The 21277-nt window shown below is 38.3% G+C and overlaps 1 protein-coding gene across 3 annotated transcripts in view; it reads left to right on the top strand.

Moving 5' to 3' along the window:
- Positions 1-12905, top strand: part of LOC138175808 (splicing factor 45) — a 62131-nt gene extending 49226 nt beyond the window's left edge. For all 3 annotated transcript variants that reach the window (XM_069106307.1, XM_069106306.1, XM_069106308.1), the window contains 4 exons: positions 8570-8643; positions 9085-9183; positions 11342-11414; positions 11519-12905. In XM_069106307.1, the coding sequence (XP_068962408.1) occupies positions 8570-8643; positions 9085-9183; positions 11342-11414; positions 11519-11622 (350 nt within the window). In that variant the 3' untranslated portion in view covers positions 11623-12905. The remainder of the gene's footprint in view (positions 1-8569; positions 8644-9084; positions 9184-11341; positions 11415-11518) is intronic.
- The last annotated feature ends 8372 nt before the right edge of the window (positions 12906-21277 follow it).

The raw sequence follows: 21277 nt of genomic DNA on the forward strand, positions 1-21277 counted from the left end.
ATTAAAATCAGGCCAAAGCTCAAGGGTAGCATTTTAGGGATTTATTTAAACTCTATGTAGTCTTACTCCAGTACATCAGTATGTTGTGGAAGTGACATATTCTTAAAAACTATCCTAACATATAGGCTCTGTAAAGTTCAGTCATGCTAAAAGGGCTTCGGGTACCACACTTGTTACCAACTAAATCTGTAGTCTGGGGCATAACTTAGCTAAATACAGAGATGCTCATTACAGAGAAACTGGTCACCAAGTGATGAATTCTTTGACTGTGGCTGTTCAGTGAAATCCATTTAAAATGTCCCTCAGTCCTGAGCAGCCCCGTTCTGCTTTCACAGTGACAGGAAAGGATGTCAGAAAGCATTAAGAATCACTGAGTCTGTAGGCTGCCCATAGCCATTAATATAGCTGGGCCATGGAGTTCCTTCTTTCAGCCATTCATTTAAGTAGGTTATTGTTGGAAATTGGTTCGTAGACTATCTTTAAACAGGGAGTACTCTAATTATGAGGTGTTTATCTGTCAGCTAACAATTTGATGTACCTATTTAAAGGATCAAAATCAAATTTTACTGATTTTGTTATGATGGATAAAACCAAAAGACAGAGTTGAAATCTAATGAAAAGGTGACTCGGTTCTTCTTGAAGAGAAAAATGAGAGTTGTAAGCAGCAGCAGAGAGGTAGGCCACTGCTAGGACAGAGTGCTGTGGATGATATCAGCCTGTTTGGCTTATTTTTTTATTTGTTGTGGAGGGAGGTTTCAGTTTGGGAGTTTAGGGAAGTCTGAGAAATGTCTATGATATAGAGACAAAAAAATGAAACTTTTAATGATAATAATATTTACATAGTACCTATTATATGCCAGGTACTTTACATATAAATATTATCTAATTTGGTCCTCACAACCTGGGAGGTAGGTGTTAAATATATTAGCCTCCTCTTATAGTTGAAGAATCTGAGGCAGGCAGGGATTGAGTGACTTGCCCAGGGGTAAACAGCTTCTAAGTGTCTGAGCCTATATACTCAAGGCTTCCTGATGTCAAAGCCAATCACTAAACCCACAGCACCACCTAGCTGGTTTCATCTTGTACCCAAATACCAGCAAAGAATACCACCAAGAATACACTTGGCCACACCATGCAATGTAATAAGTATGGATATATTTGCATTTTGTGTGGTAATATCTGTTGTAGAAAATGGAAAGTTAGCAAAATTATACAAAGAACTTGACAAGCTCCTCCAAGCTGAGTTTAACTTATGGCTTTGATTCTTGGTGACTTCAGTGCAGAGGTGAGCACAGGTTGGATGGTGAAAAGTTTTAGAAAATATTCCTTATCTATGAAAAACCAAAAGAGTCAAAGGTTTATCTCAGTAGTCTTGTGCCTTTGTATCATATTTTATTAATCAACAAACATTTCTACAAGAAGAGTTAAAAGGCAATGGATATGGGGAGCATTTTCTCTTTTAAAAAAAAACCAACAATGAAATTGACTCTTGACAAATGTGGGAGTCATAGAAGAATCAGTTCTCTGTGCATTTAAGCCATCAGCTAGTTAAGACAAAGGAAAGCAATCATCAGATTTGAAGATAAAATTAAAGCAATGAATAATTGCAACCACTTCAGTCTGATTTACTCAAACAAGTCATTGGTGCCTAAAAATGGAACACCGAAAAAGGCAAAGAAATTGAACTCATATCTTCATTTAGTCTAAATGTTTAACCAGTATACAGCAGTCACCAAAAAGAGGGGACCTGAAGAAGCTGAAACCATATTAGGCAGAAAACACTTGATCTCAAATAATAATAACAACAACAACACTAACATTGATATGATGTTTTATATCATTTGAACCTCACAACACCCCTTATAAGATAGATGCCCTTATTTTCCTCATTGTACAGGTGAGGTCTTTTTTTGTTGTTGACAGGGGCAAGGCAATTGGGGTTAAGTGACTTGCCCAAGGTCACACAGCTGGTAAGTATCAAGTGTCTGAGGCTGAATTTGAACTCAGGTCCTCCTGACTCAAGGGCCAGTGCTCTATTCACTGCTCTACCTAGCTGACCCAAAACTGGGTCTTTAAGAAAGTAAGTGACTTGTTCAGTGTCAGTAATTGTCTGAGGCAGGATTTGAACTCAGGTTTTCCTGAGTCTATTGCTCTGTTGACTGTTCCAAGTTGCCTCTCTCTTTGCTAAATAGAGAGATGGTACATCTAAGTACAGCATGTGTTTAAAACATTAACTCACTTGTAAAACACTGCAGAGGAGGATGGCAAAAGATTAAGAGTAATATCTCATTATAAAATAATAAAAACAAGAAAGGTTTACCTTGGTATTATGCTTAACTCACACAAACCCAAGAACATTCATAGATAAAATGAAAGGCAAAAAATAGAACAAAATAATTGGTATTTCTCTAACAACCTATTTTCATCACATTTGAACCTGGCACTCAAGTCTCCAGCAGAGATATTAGGGAAGTTGAAATGGTTCTTAAGTTGAATTCTGGAAGAGTTGCTGGACCAGACTAGTTAGGTACTGAAGAAAATTGTGCAGGAGGCAGCATCATCTCGAAAGCATTTAGGGCTCATTTCACAAGATAGCTCAGGGAGGGGAAGATATCGAGAATAGGGAGAAGCACAGGCTGTGCTTTTTATTTTTAACATTAAAAAATTTTTTTTGAGTTCCAGATTCTCTCTCCTTCCATTTCTTCTCCACCCATTGAGAAGACAAGCAATATGTTAATTATACACATGAAATAATGCTAAGTATATTTCTATATTAACTGTATTCTCCCCAAAAAAAGGCAAGAAAAATTTTAAAAAATGAAAAAGTTATATTTCATTTTGTATCCAGAGTGCATTAGTTCTCTCTCTGGAGGTAGATAGCATTTTTTATAACAAAAAGTAGTTTCCCTGCTTATATCTCGTTATTAGGTCTATTTTTGCTTTTCCTTCGTCTGGGGTCATGATTGCTTTATTATTTAGATGTCTCCGATTCTTTGTGACGCCATTTGAGGTTTTCTTAGAAAAGATAATGGGAGGGGTGGCCAGGTAGCACAGCGAGTAAGAGCACCAGTTCTGGTGTCGGGATGACCTGGGGATCAAATCTGGGCTCAGATACTCAGCACCACACACAGAAATAACTGGCCATGTAACCTTGAGCGAGTTACTCAACCCCAATTGCTTAAAAAAAAGAAAAGATAATGGAGTAGTTTGCCATTTCTTTCTCCACTTCATTTTGCAGATAAGGAAACTCACACATCTAGTAAGTGGCTGAGGCCAGATTTGAACTCAGGTCTCCCTGAATCTAGGCTTGGTGCTTTATCCACTGTGTCACTTAGCTGTCCTATCATAATTCCTACCCGTCTTTTTTTTTTTTTTTTTACCTCAACTGAAGCGTAATAGATTCTCCTCCGTCACCTTATTTTAACCCTCTGTCCCTGTTTCAAGTATGTCTCTTATAAACGTTGTTGGATCCTGATTTCTAATCCATTGCTCTTTGCTTCATCCTGTTCACATTCACAGTTACGATTTCTAACTGTGCTTCCCTCGATCCTATTTCCTTCTGTTTATCTCCTTCCCCCTTTCATTCCCCCCTTCCTTCTCAGAAGTCTGTTTTGCTTCTGATCACTGCCTCCCTTAACCCACCCTCCCATTCATTACTCCTCTTCCACTTTGTCTTATCCCCTCTTTGAACCAGTTTTGATGGGAGTGAGGGTCGTGTTGCCTCCCACGTCATTGTCTCCTCTACTGAAAAACTCTTCGTTGCACTCCTTTATGAGAAGATTTTCCCCATTCTTCCTCTCCTTTTCTTACTCCTCCCCATTTTTTTTTTGGATTATCCCTACATAATACACCTATGCCCTCTATCTATGTAGATTCCTAACAATGTAAAGTTTTTAGGAGTTAAATGTCTCATCTTCCCACATAGGAATGTAAACCATTTAACCTTAATAAATTCCTTATGATTTCTCTTTTGTGTTTGCCTTTTTATGCTACTCTTGAATCTCCTGTTTGTCAGATTTTGTATTCAGCTCTTGGTCTTTTCATCAAGAATGTTTGAAAGTCCTGTATTTTATTAAATGACCATTTTTCCCCTGAAGGATTATACTCAGTTTTGCTGAATAAATTATTCTTGTTTATAATCCGAGCTCTTTTGCCTTGTGGAATATGAAATTCCAAAACCTCCATTCCTTTAACTTGGAAGCTGCTAAATTTTGTGTGATCCTTGTGGTGGCTTCATGATATTTGAAGTGTTTCTTTCTGGTTGCTTGCAGTATTTTCTCCTTGACTTGGGAGCTCTGGAATTTGACTGTAATATTTGTGGAAGTTTTCATTTTGAGATCTCTTTCAGGAGGTGATCAGTCGATTCTTTCAGTTTCTGTTTTACCTTCTGGTTCTAAGTTATTGGGGCAGGTTTCCTTTTCTTAATTTCTTGAAATATGATGTCTAGGGTCTTTTTTTTGACCATGGCTTTTAGGTAGTCCAGTAATTCTTAAATTATCTCTCCTTTATTTTCCAGATCAGTTGTTTTTCCAGTGAGATATTTCACATTTCATTATTTTATTTATTTTTTTTAAAGCAATCGGGGTTAAGTAACTTGCTCAAAGTTACACGGCCAGTTGTTTCTGGGTGTGATGCTGAGTATCTGAGCCCAGATTTGATCCCCAGGTCATCTCGACACTGGAGCCAGTGCTCTTACTCGCTGTGCTACCTGGCCGCCCCTCACATTTTATTACAATTTTTTTTCCATTTTTTTTTAACTTTGCTTTATTTATTTTATTTATTTTTTGGGTGTCTCATGGAGTCATTAGCTTCTACTTGCCCAATTCTAATTTTTTTTTTTTAGCTTTTTTTTTTTTTGGAGGGGGGAAGGCAGGGCAATTGGGGTTTAAGTGATTTGCCCAAGGCCACACGGCTAATGAGTGTTATGTGTCTGCCTGAGGCCAGAGTTGAGCACAGGTCCTCCTGACTCCAGGGCCAGTGCTCTATTCATTGCGCCAACTAGCCACCCCCCAATTCTGATTTTTAAGGAAACATTTTCTTTAGTGAACTTTTATACCTCTTTTTCCATTTTGTCAATTCTGCTTTTTAAGGAATTCTTTGATGAATTTTTGTGCCTCTTTTACCGTTTGACCAATTCTGTTTTTTAGAATGTTATTTTCTTTGGCATTTTTTGTACTTCTTTTGCAAAACTTTTATTTTCATAATTTTCTTGCATCACTCTTATTTCTTTTTTGCATTTTTACTCAGACTTTCATCTCTTTAGCTCTTCAAGGAATTCTTGTTGGGCTATTTTTGATTTGCATTTTTCTTTGAGGTTTTGCTTGCAACTTTTCACATTGATGTCTTCTGAATTTTGTCTTGGTCTTCCCTGCTACCTTATTAGCTTTTCATAGTCGTGTCCTTTTTCTGGTTTTTGTTTTTTGCTTTTTTTGAAGGGGAGGGTAGGGCAGGGCAGTTGGGGTTAAGTGACTTGCCCAAGACCACACGGCTAGTGTGTTATGTGCCTGAGACAGGATTTGAACTCGGGTCCTCCTGACTCCAGGGGCTGATGCTCTATTCACTGTGCCACCTAGCCACCCCCTTTTTCTGTTGTTTACTCATTTCTTAGCCTATTTTTTCACTTTGAACTTTATGTTAAAGTTGAATTCTGTTCACCTAGAGGTGGGGGAGGGGCACTGGCCTAAGCTTCAGGCTTTTTTGTGTTGCTTTTTTTCAGAGCTAGTTCTAGACGTCTGTAAGTTTTCAGTGCTTCCAAGGCAATGTGATCCAGGGAGAGGTGTGGTCACTGATCTCCTGGTATGCTCTCTGGTCTTTACCAAGGAAGGGCCTCTGCTACCCTAAACACTAATGCACCTTTCTGCTCTGGAACTGTGGGACTAGGGCTCCTTCTCTCTTGTGACTGACCACATGTACTCCTCTTAGCCTTGGAACCATGACTCAGAATTGCATGTAAGCAATAGCATTGCCAAACAGTGCCAGGTCCGATGCCCAGTGCCAGCAAAAGGGCTCCTATAATCTCCTGATCATTGTTCCAGTTGTTTCTTCCTCCCACTGCCCCATCCTGTCTCTGAGCTGAGAGTTCTCAAAGCTCCTGCTATCCCTGTCATAGCCACCTCTAGGCCCACCGCCGGGTGCCATTTACCTTCCAAGCTAGCCCCACCTTCTTGTCACCAACCTTTCTTGCTCAGGTTGTCTTGGGCTGGAAAGATGTCTCACTCCAACCTTTTGTTGGCTATGCCTCTCAAAAATTCAATTTTATGCATTGTTTTAAAGTTGTTTAGAGGGGAATGTTGGCAGAGTTCAGCTGGACTGCTACCTCTACTATACCATCTTGGCTCCACCCTGAACAGACAGATTCTTAATGAGAAAAGATAATGTCAGTAATTACTTACTCATATGCTTACACTTTCTTCTTTTATGATGTCATCAGTCAAATGATATACATACTTCAGGAGTAGCCTCCATGAAATTATGAGAAGAAAATGAGCAAACTTTCACAGTTTTCTTTATTGGACTACCATTTTTATAGTTACATAATTGACTGAAGTGCTCAGAAAATACAAGATTCCATTCAGTGTATTATTTCTTGATTAAAAAATATGTGACACAAGAGAGTAAAATGTACCCTTAAAGGCTTTCCTCCAGAAGTGAGCTCCTCATGCATATGTTAAGATACTCCCAAGATTCCTGATAAATGCTAACATTGATAGCTCCTTAGGTCCTGTCCAGTTTTAAATCTGTGATATTGTGCGTGTACCCTTAATCCTCTGATCTCATCCTCTGTATTTCTAGGAGCTTTTTCCTTCATTTCCTCTCCCCAGTATTCAGCCTCTCATCTCCTAGTGCTTTTACTTGTAGCCTTCTCAGATCTCTACTGACACGCTGCATTGATCACATCATCACCCACAAGTACTGACCTCCACAATCCATAATTTGGGAACTTCTCACTTTAATACTATCCTGTCCTTATAGTTTTCTTTTTACCTTAACCCTCTTAAGTCTATTCTCCTACCTTCCCACAGCCTGTATTCACAATATCCCTCCCTGATCCCTAGGCCACTGCCCCTGCTCTGGCCTTGCTTTTCTCCTTCAAAATCTTGACCTTTGAGATAACTAGTTGAATTTTGTACTGTTTGTCCCTTTAAGACACTTTAAGTGTCTTCTTGTTCAGATGCTAGCCTGAATTATGTCATTATCTGTTTAAAAATTAGCTACAAACTTAGGTTATACAGTTTCAACTGATCTTTCATTGCCTTACACCACTATTTTTATTCCTTGTCCGGTTCTTATTACACTTACCATAATGATGTCACAAGTTCTTTTTCTTCCCTGGTTCAGTATTATATGTCATTTCAGCATTATCCTCCATCTTCTCCTTTGCTATAGACTTAGAGAAAGAGGTACCCCTTCTTTACAATGCCACCCCTTGAGAGACAGTGTAATGGATAGGACACTGAACTTGGAGTAAGAAGTCCTGGGTGAATATCCATCCTTAAACACTTACTAGTTGTGACCCTGTGCAAGCCATTTAACTTCTATGCACCTGTTTCCTCATCTGCAAAATAAAGATGTTGGATTCAGTGACCTCTGAGATCCTTCCTACCTCTAGATCTCTGTTCTTTTATTTGCATCCTTAATCCCATCTCCTCTTTTTCTAAGATTGCTTTGCCCTTCAATATTCTCTTCCTAATTTCCAACCTCTTCTTAGCCACTGATGCTTTACTTGTGGCCTACAAACATCTCCAGATCCCCTGTATCCTTTAAAACCTTCACCTGAGCCTACCATTTCCTTAAGCTAATCAACCTAAAGATATGTGTGTGTGTGTATATATATATCCTTCCTCCTTTTCATACCAAACTCCCAGAAAAAGTTCTCTATACCCGTTGCTTCCATTTCCTCACTTTTGTACTTGTATTCTGGAAGGAGTGGTATGATTAGAATCATTACCATATAGTAAGCAGTTAATTGTACAGTAGATGGGATGTTTAGCCTGGAGAGGACAAGTTTTAGGGACATAATTATCTTTAGATATTTAAAGGACTGCCTTGTAAAAGAGGAATGAGTCTTAGTATCACAAGGCTACTGGCAGCCAATTTTTTTTTAGTACTTCACAGCCCTCCCTTAGGCTATACTACCCATAAAGTAATAGGAATTTTCAGTCAGTTATTAACTTGCCATAAACTGTTACTGATAAGGAACCAATATGGAACCAGTGGCTGCTTGTCAGGTTTGCAACATTTTGTACTTAACCAAGCCAGAATTCTGCAGTAAGTTAAATTTTGAGCATTTGTCCCAAACCATTTGCTCTACTTTGGGAAGTGAAATAATAACTTATCCAGCAACTAAAAGCCTCTCTTTGAAAATCACCGTGATAAGCATGCCCTAAAACAAAGCCAACTTTATATTAGTAGGTATTCTTTTCTGTTGGGTGAAACATTGCTGAAGTGCTTCAGATGATATTGGGAGAAATCAGATTCTCATTGTTGGATTTCATTGTTTCATGATGGCAAGAGTTGACCCAGCTTTTTACTGTCGCAACATATATTTTGGTTTATTCTGTTGCTGCAGATGCATCCAAGAAATCAGATTCAAATCCATTAACCGAAATCCTTAAGTGTCCTACAAAAGTGGTTCTACTAAGGGTAAGTAGAAAAAAGTCTTTTCTTTTTGTGTGGCTTCGTTTCAAATATTGTTCAAACATAAAAGAACAAAAACAGTAACTGCTTAAATTATTTTCCCTGCATAATTTATGTCCAGGGATCACCTAAATATAAATGATAGCTTACTGATTGTACTTTTGTTTTTTTAAAGCAGTTGGGGTTAAGTAACTTGCTCAAGGTTACAAGGCCAGTTATTTCTGGGTGTGGTGCTAAGTATCTGAGTCCAGGGCTTCCTTTAATATTAAATGCCTTCAATTTTTAAAAGAACTCTTAGCTTTAAGATGTTTCAGGAATGAACATTTTCAGTATGTCAGGATTGAAGTGGGAAATTTATCATTATGAAATTTTAAGATTTGCTGTTTGTATATCTATAATCATCTGGTTTGACATAAAATCATTGAATTTCTTTTCCTTGATTTGCAGAACATGGTGGGTGCTGGAGAAGTGGATGAAGATCTAGAAGGCGAAACAAAGGAAGAATGTGAAAAATATGGCAAAGTTGGAAAATGTGTCATTTTTGAAGTAATGGCCTTTCTTTTTTTATCCTCTTAAGAATATTTACATACTTGTGATGAAAAGGATTTAGAAAGAAAAACTTTTAAGCTAAGAGTCAAACCTCTTTTCCCCCTATATTGCAGCTTCAAGGACTGTGAGGCCAACTCCTTTTTGCCAGAACATAGCTTCAACAAATTGTTCTCTGCTGTAGGTGGAGTAATGATGGCAAAGTAAATTACTGCCTAATTACAAAAGTATTTCTCATATGTTGCCCACAGTTCTCTTGCTGTACTATAAAAGTTTGAATGTGGAGATAATACTTTGGGTTCCTCCCTATACTGATGCAGATTCCAACCCTTCCACAGTTCAGTAAATATTCTTCATGAGTAGGTTTGGCCAAAAAAATTTTCCACCTTTGATGATCAGCTTGTCTTAGAAAGATAAGAACAATAGAAACACAGCATATGAACAGATACATAGTAGGTTCCTTCCATGCTGTGGTACTTTGACAGCTGCTTGCTATTCAGTATACCTCTATTAAGTGCCTGTGTGCTATACGCTGTATAAGGAGGTGTCATTTGAATTGGACTTGTAAAAGGGGTTAGGAGTAGGCAAAGATGGGGAAGGAGGATGTTCCAGGCATACAGAGAAGAGCTCACTGCCTCTTTGTGGGCAGAGAAGTTGACTAAAGGATATAGAGGGGATTAATAACAGAGAAGCCTGAAAAAGTAAAAGTGGTATTCTAATTATGGGGGGCTTTAAAAGTCTGGACTTTGAACTTTGCTTCATAGGAAACCTTTAAAGTTTTTGATCAGAGGAGACTGAAGCCCAGGGTGATTAAGTGACTCACTCAAGGCCATACAAATAAATAGCATCAGAGGCAAGATTTAAAGCCTGATCCTCTGACTCTACAACCAAGAGATTATTTTGGCAATATTACTGTGTTCTCTCCAAAGTTAGCAGTCATACCTTAGTTGCTAAATCTAATGGTCTTTTCTCATTTCTCATTCTTCTTGACCTATTTGCAGCATTTGTTCCTTTTGACCAACCTCTCCTGGATATTGCCTCTAGGATTTCCTGACAGTACTCTCTCTTGGTTCTGTCACTTAACTGTTCTCTGGTGTTCTTTGCTGGCTTATTGCTTGTATTGTGCCCCCTAACTGTGGGTGTGCCCCAAGTCTCAGTCATGAGTGCTCTTTTTTCTTTACTCTCTTATTTAGTGACTTTATCAGCTCCCATGGATTTAATTCCCTCCATGGAGTCAACTCCCAGGGGTGGGTGTGTGGGTGTGTCTCTCCGTCTTTTTGTCTGTCTCCCTGTCTCTAGTCCCAGAGTCTTTTGAGATTCAGTGCCACATCATTAACTGCCTGCTGGACATTTTAAACTAGGTTCCCTGAGACATCTCAGAATTTAGCATATCCAAAACAGAACTCATTAGCTTTCTTCAGAAAACTCATTTCTCTTTTAAACTTTTCTCTTTCTACGGAGGGCTACTACCATCCTTTCTATGTTTTCAGCTTTGGTTTTATCCTCAACTTCTCACTCTTGCTCCTTCCACATAGTACAAAATTGCCAAAGTAGGATATTTAGTAAGATATTTTGTTTTGTTTTTTTTGCCTTTTTTGGAGGGCAATTGGGGTTAAGTAACTTGCCCAAGGTTACACGGCTGGTTTTTTTGTATTAAGTATCTGAGGCCAGAACCGAACTCAGGTCCTCCCGACTCCAGGGCTGGCACTTTACTCACTGCGCCATCTAGCCACCCCTTAGTAAGATATTTTTGATAATGTAGAAGATTGTGCATGGTGCCCCAGGACTGACTTAGAAGGCAATAGGGTGTTAGTCTTAGAGTCAGAAGATGAATTTGAGTCCTGGCTCTTCCATATATTGTATGACTGGGCAAGTCATGGAACTTCTCTGAGCCTTTCTGTCTTCATTTGTAAAACTGAGATAATCATCTATCTCACAAGGTAGTTGTGAGGAAAGTGATTTGTAAGATTAATAGCACCTTCCTCCTACTGCTGTTGTAAAGATAAAATGAGATGATATTTGTAAAGTGCTTTGCAAATCCTAAGGTGTTAGATCAATGCTAATCATTGTTAAACCATGAAATTTGCTATATATATTTGTAGGCCACTCTTATTATAGGAACATAAAACCTTTACTAATATGATTTGATCTCTTGCAGATTCCTGGTGCTCCTGATGATGAAGCTGTACGGATATTTTTAGAGTTTGAAAGGGTTGAATCAGCAATTAAAGGTAAATTAAATTATACAACTAAATATGCTTTATATTGGAGAATTTTTCAAGAATAACTTATTTTCATCTTTGCATTTAATCACCTTTTTCTGTTTGCATTCTAGCTGTTGTTGATCTGAATGGGAGGTATTTTGGTGGACGGGTAGTGAAAGCTTGTTTCTACAACTTGGATAAATTCAGAGTCTTGGATCTGGCAGAGCAAGTCTGATTTTAAGAACTCAGAGCACAAATCACCTCTGGCAATCCTTAGTAAGCCTTTAGGCTGAAAGCAAAAAGGAAAGAAGGCAAGCCTGCTTGACCAGTGGGTGCTGAGACTTTTGGGAAGGACTCCTAAAATTGATGTTGACTGACCCTTTTTTTTAATTTTGTGGTTTTTTTTTTAATATAGTATAAAATCCTTAAAAAAAAAAAAGCTCTATGCCTCTCTGATTGTTTCTTTGTTTTTCACTACACCATAGTTGTTTACATTTATTGATAGGCCCTTATGATGATTCTTGAATTCATCAGTGATGTGATAATTTCATGAACTCTGGAAAATCTTGAAGCTATCAAAGGGCAGGGGGAGGAGGGCAACCGTAACATGTGATCCTTCACTTTCTTAGTAATGTGCTAGCTATAGAAAAAAATAGCTACACAAACCCCACAGTAATCATCTTGGCAGCTCTGCCAGTGGTGAATATGTCTGCTCTTTTTGGAGCCAGTAAGACCTTTCTTTTAATTTTTGGAAAACCTCTTTACATTCAGAAGTGAAAGTGGAGAATCATGAATATAAGAGAATGAGTTTGAATGAACCATCTCTCTTCAAGCCAAGATAAATAGGACTTGGGAAAGGTTTGGGTTGTGTGTCGACACAGGAATCAGTAGACCTAGTCTCTTGCCTCCAAAGATCTAAGTACACCTCTATGTAGGTAGAGTAATACAAGTTAGATCAAACCCTATATCCCTGCTGGCCAAATTTTGTGCAAGATTTGCTATAGTGTTGATTTTTGCTATTATATAAATAAGATCCTTAATTTAAGACAGAATTCATCCACTTCAGCTCAAGACATTAGTGGATTAATGATTCCACTAGCTTGATGGAAGTATTGAATTATTTGAATGCAAGGTTAGATTTCATCTGTAAAAGTTAATAGGGCCAGAAAAAAGAGAACTGGCAAAATGACCAGTGCTATCAGATTCGCTGTCAGAGTTGGGGGTATATCCAGTACATAACTCGGTGCCTCTGTTCTGTCCTGTTGTTTGCCAGAACGTTAAGTTGCAAACTACTCTTTCCCTAGAAGTGGCAGTGATGGGAGAGGTACCCATGTCCTATTTTTAAGTTGTTCTTCAATGTGGAAGTGTATTATGATCCTTGGGGGTAAAAAAGGAATCCCAATATTTAATCTCTTGAGTAATGTCCTAGACCTGATTTGGAGGTTTGAGAACTATTTTTTGCCTTTAAAAAAATTTCCAGATGTTTTTAGTTCTTATAAATAAAATAGTAACATTTCAGTTTTTGTGGTGGTGTTTATTTCATTGAGTTTCTGTGTATTGAGAAAATGTTTGAGGATAGACAGTGCTCTGTGAAATACTTTGGAGTTAAGGACTTTTTTATCTATGGCACAATGGAATTCCATCTTAGAGGTTAGCTGCTACCCTAGGATTCTTTGAAATTTTCAGATACAGCCTCAATTTAAAATTTTTAAATACTGTGTAACAAAAATATACAATACATTTTGATATTGGTCAGTGCTACAAGCTATCTTCTTTTAGAATGCATTTTTATTCATATATTTTATAAGAGATTTACTATTTATTTTGTGTTTGTGTGATTTCATAGAATTGCCCATGATAAGCACCAGGCAGAAAAGATGAGTAGCTTATCCTATTTTTACTTCAGTTCACCCTGGAGTTAGAAACTTAATCAAAGTTGCTGACTTATTCTGTTTTATGTGAAATATCACGTGATTTACAACAACCTTTTAATACCGTAATTAAAAACATACTTAGGTCTACTTTTTTCCTAAACAGTGTGTTTTTAGGAAATTCAAAATAATTTTTAGTGTTGGTTTGCAGTAAATAGAAACAGAAATGACTCATAGAAAAAAGTGTTTTTAAAAAATGTAATATATTCCAAAGCCCTTGGATATGTGGTTTAGAGTTATCCATGAAATTCTTCTCCATTAGTGAAGAAAGCAAAGAGAGGCATGTGTGCTACCTGGCCAAAAATTATTGCAGCTCGCTTCTTTTTTGTCCATTTGTTTATGTTTTATATATGTGAAAAATCTATGATTTCATTAGTTCAAGCAATGACTTAGTAGGTAAGTACAGAGGAATCTCAGGCATTGAGAGATTAAATGATTTGTGCAGGGTCATTCACCTAGTTAAGTATTAGAGGCAAGCCTTGAGATAAGATCTTCCTGATACTGAAGTCTAGCACTGTAGTTATCCATTAATATAACAGTGCTTCTTTTTAATAATACAAAAAAAAAACCTTTGTTTCAGCTTTTGAAGAATAGTTTCTCTCACTGTGTTATCTTCTAGCTTTGTCTTTATGTGAATGGAAGGAGAGTTGTCAGGTGTTTGAAGGCATACTGGCCTATAAGTCAGAAAACTTGGTCCCGTCTCCACACTAAAGAACAATAGGTACGGAGTTAGAAGGACCCAGGTTGGAGGCATATCTCTGCCACTACCTTACTGCATGACAGAGTAAGTCACTTAGTTGTTCCAGGCCCCAGTTTCCTTATTTGTGAAATTGATTCTTCCAGGTGAACTGTAAGGATTCAGCAGTCTTGAAAAGTCTGCCATTCTCTCATTCTGTAAAAATAGTTGTTGAATAGCATATAGCCACCTCAGTTTCAATTTTAAAATGCATTTTAACATGGAAAGGATTCTCCTTGTAATTCACCATTCTGACAGTTCTTCGTTGAAAATATCTTACCTAAGAAAATGGAAAAGTCACCGTTTGAAAATTAAGAGATTAGCTAATGCTTTTTTAGCTCTCTTTTCCCCAAAAAAACTTCAATTACTTGGTAATAAACCCAGTTCTTTTTCTTTATTTGGCAGCCATTCTCTTTTACTCTCTTTGTTTCAAACAGTATGAAAATACTTGCTATTAAAAATCCCTTCTATTATCCTTATCTCTTACAAGCAACATGTACCTACTAAAGCATCAAAGGAAATTTTGGTCCTCTTGCATCTCTTGAGACATGGCAGGATGCTATAATAAAAAGAGCACTGAATATAGAATCAGAGTACCTAGGTTCATGTCCGGACTTGATCATTTACTAGCTCTTTGACTTTGAGTTAATTACTAAGCCTTTGAGCTGAAATTTCCTGATCTGTGAGCTAGGGGTGATACTTGTACTACCTAGGATAGGTTGTGAAAAAAGTGCATTTTAGTTTTCATTTTTTCTCTTCTCCCCACTTCTGCCCAAATATTTATACTCTATCCTTTTTTTTTTAACCACAATGTATGCATATCATTAGGAAGAACAGGTTCTGTGAGGTAAACATCTGAACTGTTTAATATTTTTTTAAATTTTCCATCATTTAAAAAATATATTTCTTTTTAACATTCTTTCTAAGTTTTGAGTTCTAGACTCTCACCCTTACTCCACCTATTGAGAAGGCAAACAATATATCAGTGACAGATGTGAAATCATGCAAAACATTTCTATATTAGTTATATCACCAAAAAAAGATAAAACAAGAAAATTATACTTCAGTTTGTACTAAGAGTTCATCAGTTCTCTCTCTGGAGGTGGATAACATTTTTCATCATGGGGCCTTTGGAATTCTCTTGAATCATCATATTGATCAGAGTTGCACTAAGTCAAGTCCTTCACAGTTGATCATCATTACAACATTATTGTTATTGGCCTACACAGTGTTCTCCCAGTTCTTCGCACTTTACTTTGCATCAGTTTTCCAAGTTTTTATGAAACCACCCTCCTCATCATTTTTTATGGCATAGTAGTACTCTGTCACAATCAGATGCTACAGCTTGTTTAGCCATTCTCCCGTTGATAAGCATCCCCTCAATTTCCAGCTCTTTGCCACCACAAAAAGAGCTTCTATAAATAATTTTGTACATTCAGGTCCTTTTCCTTTTTTCTTTGATCTCTTTGGGGTGTAAAACTAATAGTGGTATTACTAGATCAGAGGGTATGCCCAGTTTTATAGTCCTTTGGGTATAGCTCCAGAATGGTTAGATCAGTTCACTACTCACCAATGTTTTACTCATATATACCTGTTTTCCTTTATCCCCTTAGCATTTGTCATTTCTGATAGGTATGCGGTAGTATCCCAGAGTTGTTTTAATTTTCCTTTCTCTATTCATAGTGATTTAGAGCATTTTTTCAGACGACTATAGATAGTTTTGATTTCTTTTGAAAACTGCCTGTTCTTATCACTTAATCATTTATCAGTTGGGGAATGGCTTTTATTTTTGTGAATTTGATTTAGTTACTTTAGTTATATGTTTGAGAAATGAGGTCTTTATCAGAGAAACTTGCTGTAAACATTTTTAGTATTCATTGTGGCACCTTTTAGCAAATTGTAGTTTTCCTAGTTATCTCTTTTAATTAGGTCTGTTTTGCTTTTGCTTTGTCTAAGATATTCAGTGCTACCCCTGCTTTTTACTTCAACTGAAGCATAATAGAATCTGCGTCAGCCCTTTATTTTAACTCTGTGTGTGTTTCTTGTACACTACATGTTGCATTCTGGTTTCTAATCCATTCTGCTATCTACTTCTGTTTTATGGGTTAGCTCATCCTATTCACATTCATAGTTATGATCACTATGTTTTTTTCTTTCTCTCTCTCTCTTTCTCTCTTTCTTCTTTCCCTCTTTAGAAGTCTGTTTTGCTTCTGACCACTGACTCCCTTAATCCACCCTCTCTTTTATCATACCCCCCTCCTCCCAATAACTCTTATCCTTTCCCCCACCCATTTCCCTTCTGGGAGGTGAGTGTGAGGGGTGTGTGTGTGTGTATTCCCCATTTGAACTGGTTGTGATGAGAGTAAAGTTTAAAGTTAAAGCATTGTTCATCATTCCCCCTCTATTTTATTTTTTTAGTTCTGAGAATATTTTATCTTAATACATAATATTTTATTCTTTCCCCAATTACATTTTTTTGGGTTTGTTTTTGAAAGGCCATTGGAGTTAATAAGTGACTTGCCCTGGGTCACATAATTAGTAAGTATCTCAAGTATCCGAGGCCAGATTTGAATTCAAGTCATCCTGACTCTAGAGGGTGAATACTCTGTATAGTGCACTGCCCCCTCCCCCACTCCCAATTACATATTAAAACAATTTTTTTTCATTTTTCAAATGCTTTATTACCTTCTGATTTACATTATTTCCACCAGATTTTGAGTTATAAATTTTCTGCCCGTTTTTCCCCTACCCACCGCCCCAAAATAGCGGTCCCACTGGATATCGCCTCCTCCAATCTGCGCTCTCCCGTATCTTCTCCCATACCCCTTTCGACTTTTCCAATAGGGCATGGTGGATCTCTGTGCCCCAGTGCCTGTATATTTTATTACCCAATTACATGTAAAATAGTATTAATAATAGTATATATATAGATAGATAGATTCATTCCCTTCCTCCCTTGTCACCCACCCTTACTGGGAAGATAAGCAGTTCAGTATAGGTTGTACATGTGTAGCTAATGCAAAACATTAACATAGTAGATACATTGTAAAAGACTGACTATATTTCCCTCCCTCCTATCCCACCTCCCAATTGTTCACCTCTTAATTTCACCTTTGAAGTATCATCCCTTCCTATTCAGTTGGTCCTGTGCCCTCTAATATATACCTGTAAACATATATATACACATTCACATATGTATTCATATGCCCCATTCCCTCTGATATAGACATATACATATATTTCTATTCCCTTCAACTATTTTCATATTGAGAAAAGTTTCATCAGTTACAATTAACGTTTTTACATGTAGGAATGTTAATAGTTCAACTTTGATAAGTTTCTTATGATTTCTTTTCCCTGTTTACCTTCTCATGCTTCTCTTGCTTCTTGTATCTGAATGTCAGATTTTCTATTCAACTCTGGTTTTTTTCATCAAGAATGCTTGAAAGTCCTCTATTCCACTGAATAACCATATTTTCCCCTGAATGACCATATTTTCCCCTGAAACATAATGCTCAGTTTTTCTGGGTAGGTGACTCTTGGTTTTAATCCCAGCTCCTTTGACCTCCAGAATATCATATTCCAAGCCCTTCAGTCCCTCAGTGTAGAAGCTGCCAGATCCTGGGTTATCCTGATTGTGTTTCCACAATATTCACATTGTTTCTTCCTGGCTGCTTATGATATTCTCTCCTTGATCTGGGAGTTCTGGAACCTGGCTATAATATTCCTAGGAGTTTTCTTTTTGGGATCTTTTTCAGGAGGTGATCCATGGATTCTTTCAACCTCTATTTTGCTCTCTGGTTGTAAAGCATCAGGGCAGTTTTCCTTGAGAATTTCTTGGAGAATGATTTTTTTTGTTCTTTTTTTCATCATGGCTTTCAGGTAGTCCAATAATTTTTAAATGATCTCTCCTGGATCGATTTTCCAGGTCAGTGGTTTTCCCATGAGATATTTCACATTGCCTTCTATTCTTTCATTTGTTTGGATCTGTTTAACAGCATCTTGATTTCTCATAAAGGCATTAGCTTCCATTTGCTCCAATCTAATTCTGAAGGAATGATTCTCCTCGGTGAGCTTTTGAGATTCTTTTTCCATCTGGGGAATTCGGCTTTTTAAGGCCTTCTTCTCATTGTCTTTTTGAGCCTCTTTTGCCATTTGAGTTAGTCTATTTTTTAAGGTGGTATTTTCCTCAGGCTGTTGACTCTCATTTCCTGATTTTCTTGCATCATTCTCATTTCTCTTCCCAATTTTTCTTTCACTTATCTGCTTCTTAAGGTCCTCTATGGCCTGTAACCAGCTTGTATTTTTCTTGGAAGCTTTTGGTGCAGGAGTTCTGACTTTACTGTCTTCCTCCTGTTCCATGCTTTGCTCCTTATTGTCCCCAAAATAGGAGTCTAATGTTGGAGTCTTCTGTTTGTTTTGCTTCCTTTGTCTGGTCATGTCGCCCCTCAGTCACTTGACCCCTGGGTTTTTTGCCACAGTAGGACTCTGCCACCAGACAGGGGGGCTTTCGTCCCCAAACGCAGGGGTTTTCTCAGCTGCCAGAGGTATTAGTTGGGTGCTTTCTCTGAAGCCTCCACACACTCTGGCAAGCTGGTCACACACCCCAGGACCTCCACCCTGGACCAATGTCTAGGTCCAAGCAGGTTAAAGCAAGAGCTATTACCCCTCAGACTGGTTGCTTGGTCCCCCTACACTCTGCAGGCCAGGAGCTGAAGCTGCCACGTGGCAGAGGCTGGGCTGCAGCCATCAGCAGCTTCTGACTGCGGGCAAAAGCTGCCACACTCCCAACTACTGGGTCCCGAAGTCCACATTGCACTGACCTCTCACTTTGTCCTTAGCAGCTATGTGTTGATAATTCTGGACCGCCACAGCTGCTGGTGATCTAGAGTCCCTCCAGCCGGTGGTTGGTCAGGCCTGCCCTGGGGCTAAAACCTTGATGTGGAGCTGGTCTCGGCTCCCATAGCCCTGTGCGGGCTGATTGCTGCAGGGCTGTCCTGAGGAGGAAGTTAGCTTCTCTGTGTCATTTTGTGGGTTCTGTAGCTTCAGAGTTTGTTCAGAGTCCCCTTTTACATGGATTGGAGGTGGTGGGAGCTGGAGCTGAGCGGAGGTCCTGTTTCTACTCTGCCACCTTGACTCCGCCTCCCTAAAACAATTTTTTAACATAAAAAAAAGTTTTGAATTCCAAGTTCTACCCCTCCCCTCACCCCTCCTTGAGATGGTACAGGATCAGAGAGGTTATACATGTGCATTCATGTAAAACATTTCCATTATTAGTCATTTTGTACAAGAAGACTCAAAAAAAAAAGTGAAAAATAGCATGCTTAAGTCTGTAATTCAAACAATTTCAGTTCATTCAGGTAGATAGTATGCTTCATTATTAGTCCTTTAGGATTGTCTTAGATCATTGTATTGCTGTGAATAGCTAAATCATTCACAGCTCTTCATACAGCATCTTATGTACAATGTTCTCCTGGTTCTTCTACCTTAACTGCATCATTTTATGTAGGTTTTTGCCATTAAGCCAATTGTTTTTTAATTCTGTTTTTTCTTCTGTATTTTTTCATGCCTCTTTTACTAAGCTGTTAATCTGTTTTCATAATTTTCTTGCATCACTTTCATTTCTTTTCTTAATTTGTCCTCTACCACTCATCTCTTTTTAACTCTTCCACTAATTCTAGCTGGTCTTGGTTCCAATTAGCATTTTTCTTTGAGACTTTGCTTGTAGATGTTTTCACATTGATGTCTTCTAAGTTTATGTCTTTGTCTTCCCCTGAAAATTTCTTTTTTGTTGCTTTATAATTTTCCCAGCCTCTTTTGAATTTTATGTTAAAGTTAGGCTTTGTTCCCCTGGGGGCAGGATATTGTTTTCAGAGCTAGTTCTGGGGTTCTCCAAGTTTTTAGTGCTTCCATGGTGGTGTGATCCTAGTTGAGGTATAATCACTGCTTTCCTGGTATGGTTTCTGGTCTTTATGTGGAGGGGCGCCCCCCCCCCCCAATCACTTGCCACAAGTATTAGTACTTTTCTTGACTCTGGAACTGTGACCAGGGCCCCTGCTTCCTTTTGACTGATAACAAGCTCCCCTCTCCACTATGCAACTGCAAACCACAACTGGGTACAGGCTATAGAGTTGCCGATCAGTGTTAGCTATACCCATTGCCCACAAAAGGTCCCCTATAATCTCTTTCCGACCAATTGACCAATACCTTTACCATCTCTGGACTAAAAACTTAAGAAGCTATTGCTGCTGCTACTGCTGATGTAGCTGCCTGCAAGGTCCACCACTGGTGCCCCTGCCATGCTCGGGGACTGCACCTGCCAGGATGTCACAGACATTTTAAGTTGTCCTAGGCAAGGAAAATGGCTGCCTCTGACCTTTTGTTGTCTTTGCCACTCCAAAATTTGATTTGAGGCATTATTTTGAAGTTACTTTGAGAAGGAATATTGGGAGAGTTCAGCTGGGACCCCTGAGTCCTGGCTTTTACTCTGCCATCTTGGCTCTGCCTTGAACTGTTAAATATTGAGAGTGGATAGTACAGCCCTTGGAGAAAAGAGGGGAAAAGGTGGAATTAAAATTAAATTAAAATCAGTGAATTTATCCTGTGAAGCTTCTAAAGGAGATTTCTTTGATGAACTCATTGATGTGGGTTGTAGATCAAACCCCTAAACTCCTCCCTGTCCTCCACCCACCCCCGTGTGAATTTTGTCCACATTCTTCCATAATCCCTCCACAGTGTTCTTTCCAATGCATTTTTTAAGGCTTTTTATGCCCATTATAAATCATGATTTGCTAGAGACTATAACATTGTATGGTTGGCAGACTTAGAGTATCACTGGAAGAATATTGTTGTTACGAAGATGGAATTTTGTTTCAGGGAGAAGCTTGGGGTCATTGAAACTGCTGAACAACACTTAATAGAAATATAATGTCTAGAGTGGAGGAGATTAATAGTCTTCATTGTCTAGCCATACCTAGAGTTTTGGTTCTGTTCTAGGTGTTACTTTTTTTTTTCTTTTTGGAGGGCAATTGGGGTTAAGTAACTTGCCCAAGGTCACAAGGCTAGCTTTTGTGTTAAGTGTCTGAGGCCAGATTTGAACTCAGGTTCTCCTGACTCCAGGGCCGGTGCTCTATTCACTGTGCCACCTAGCTGCCCATAGGTGTTACTTTTTAAGAGTGACATTGGTGTATACTCTAGGGTGACCAAGATAGAGATGGGACCTA

This window comes from Petaurus breviceps, unplaced genomic scaffold (genome assembly GCF_028583685.1).
Source record: "Petaurus breviceps papuanus isolate PSGF00001 unplaced genomic scaffold, PetGlider_PUasm1.0 79, whole genome shotgun sequence".
NCBI classification, from domain to species: domain Eukaryota; kingdom Metazoa; phylum Chordata; class Mammalia; order Diprotodontia; family Petauridae; genus Petaurus; species Petaurus breviceps.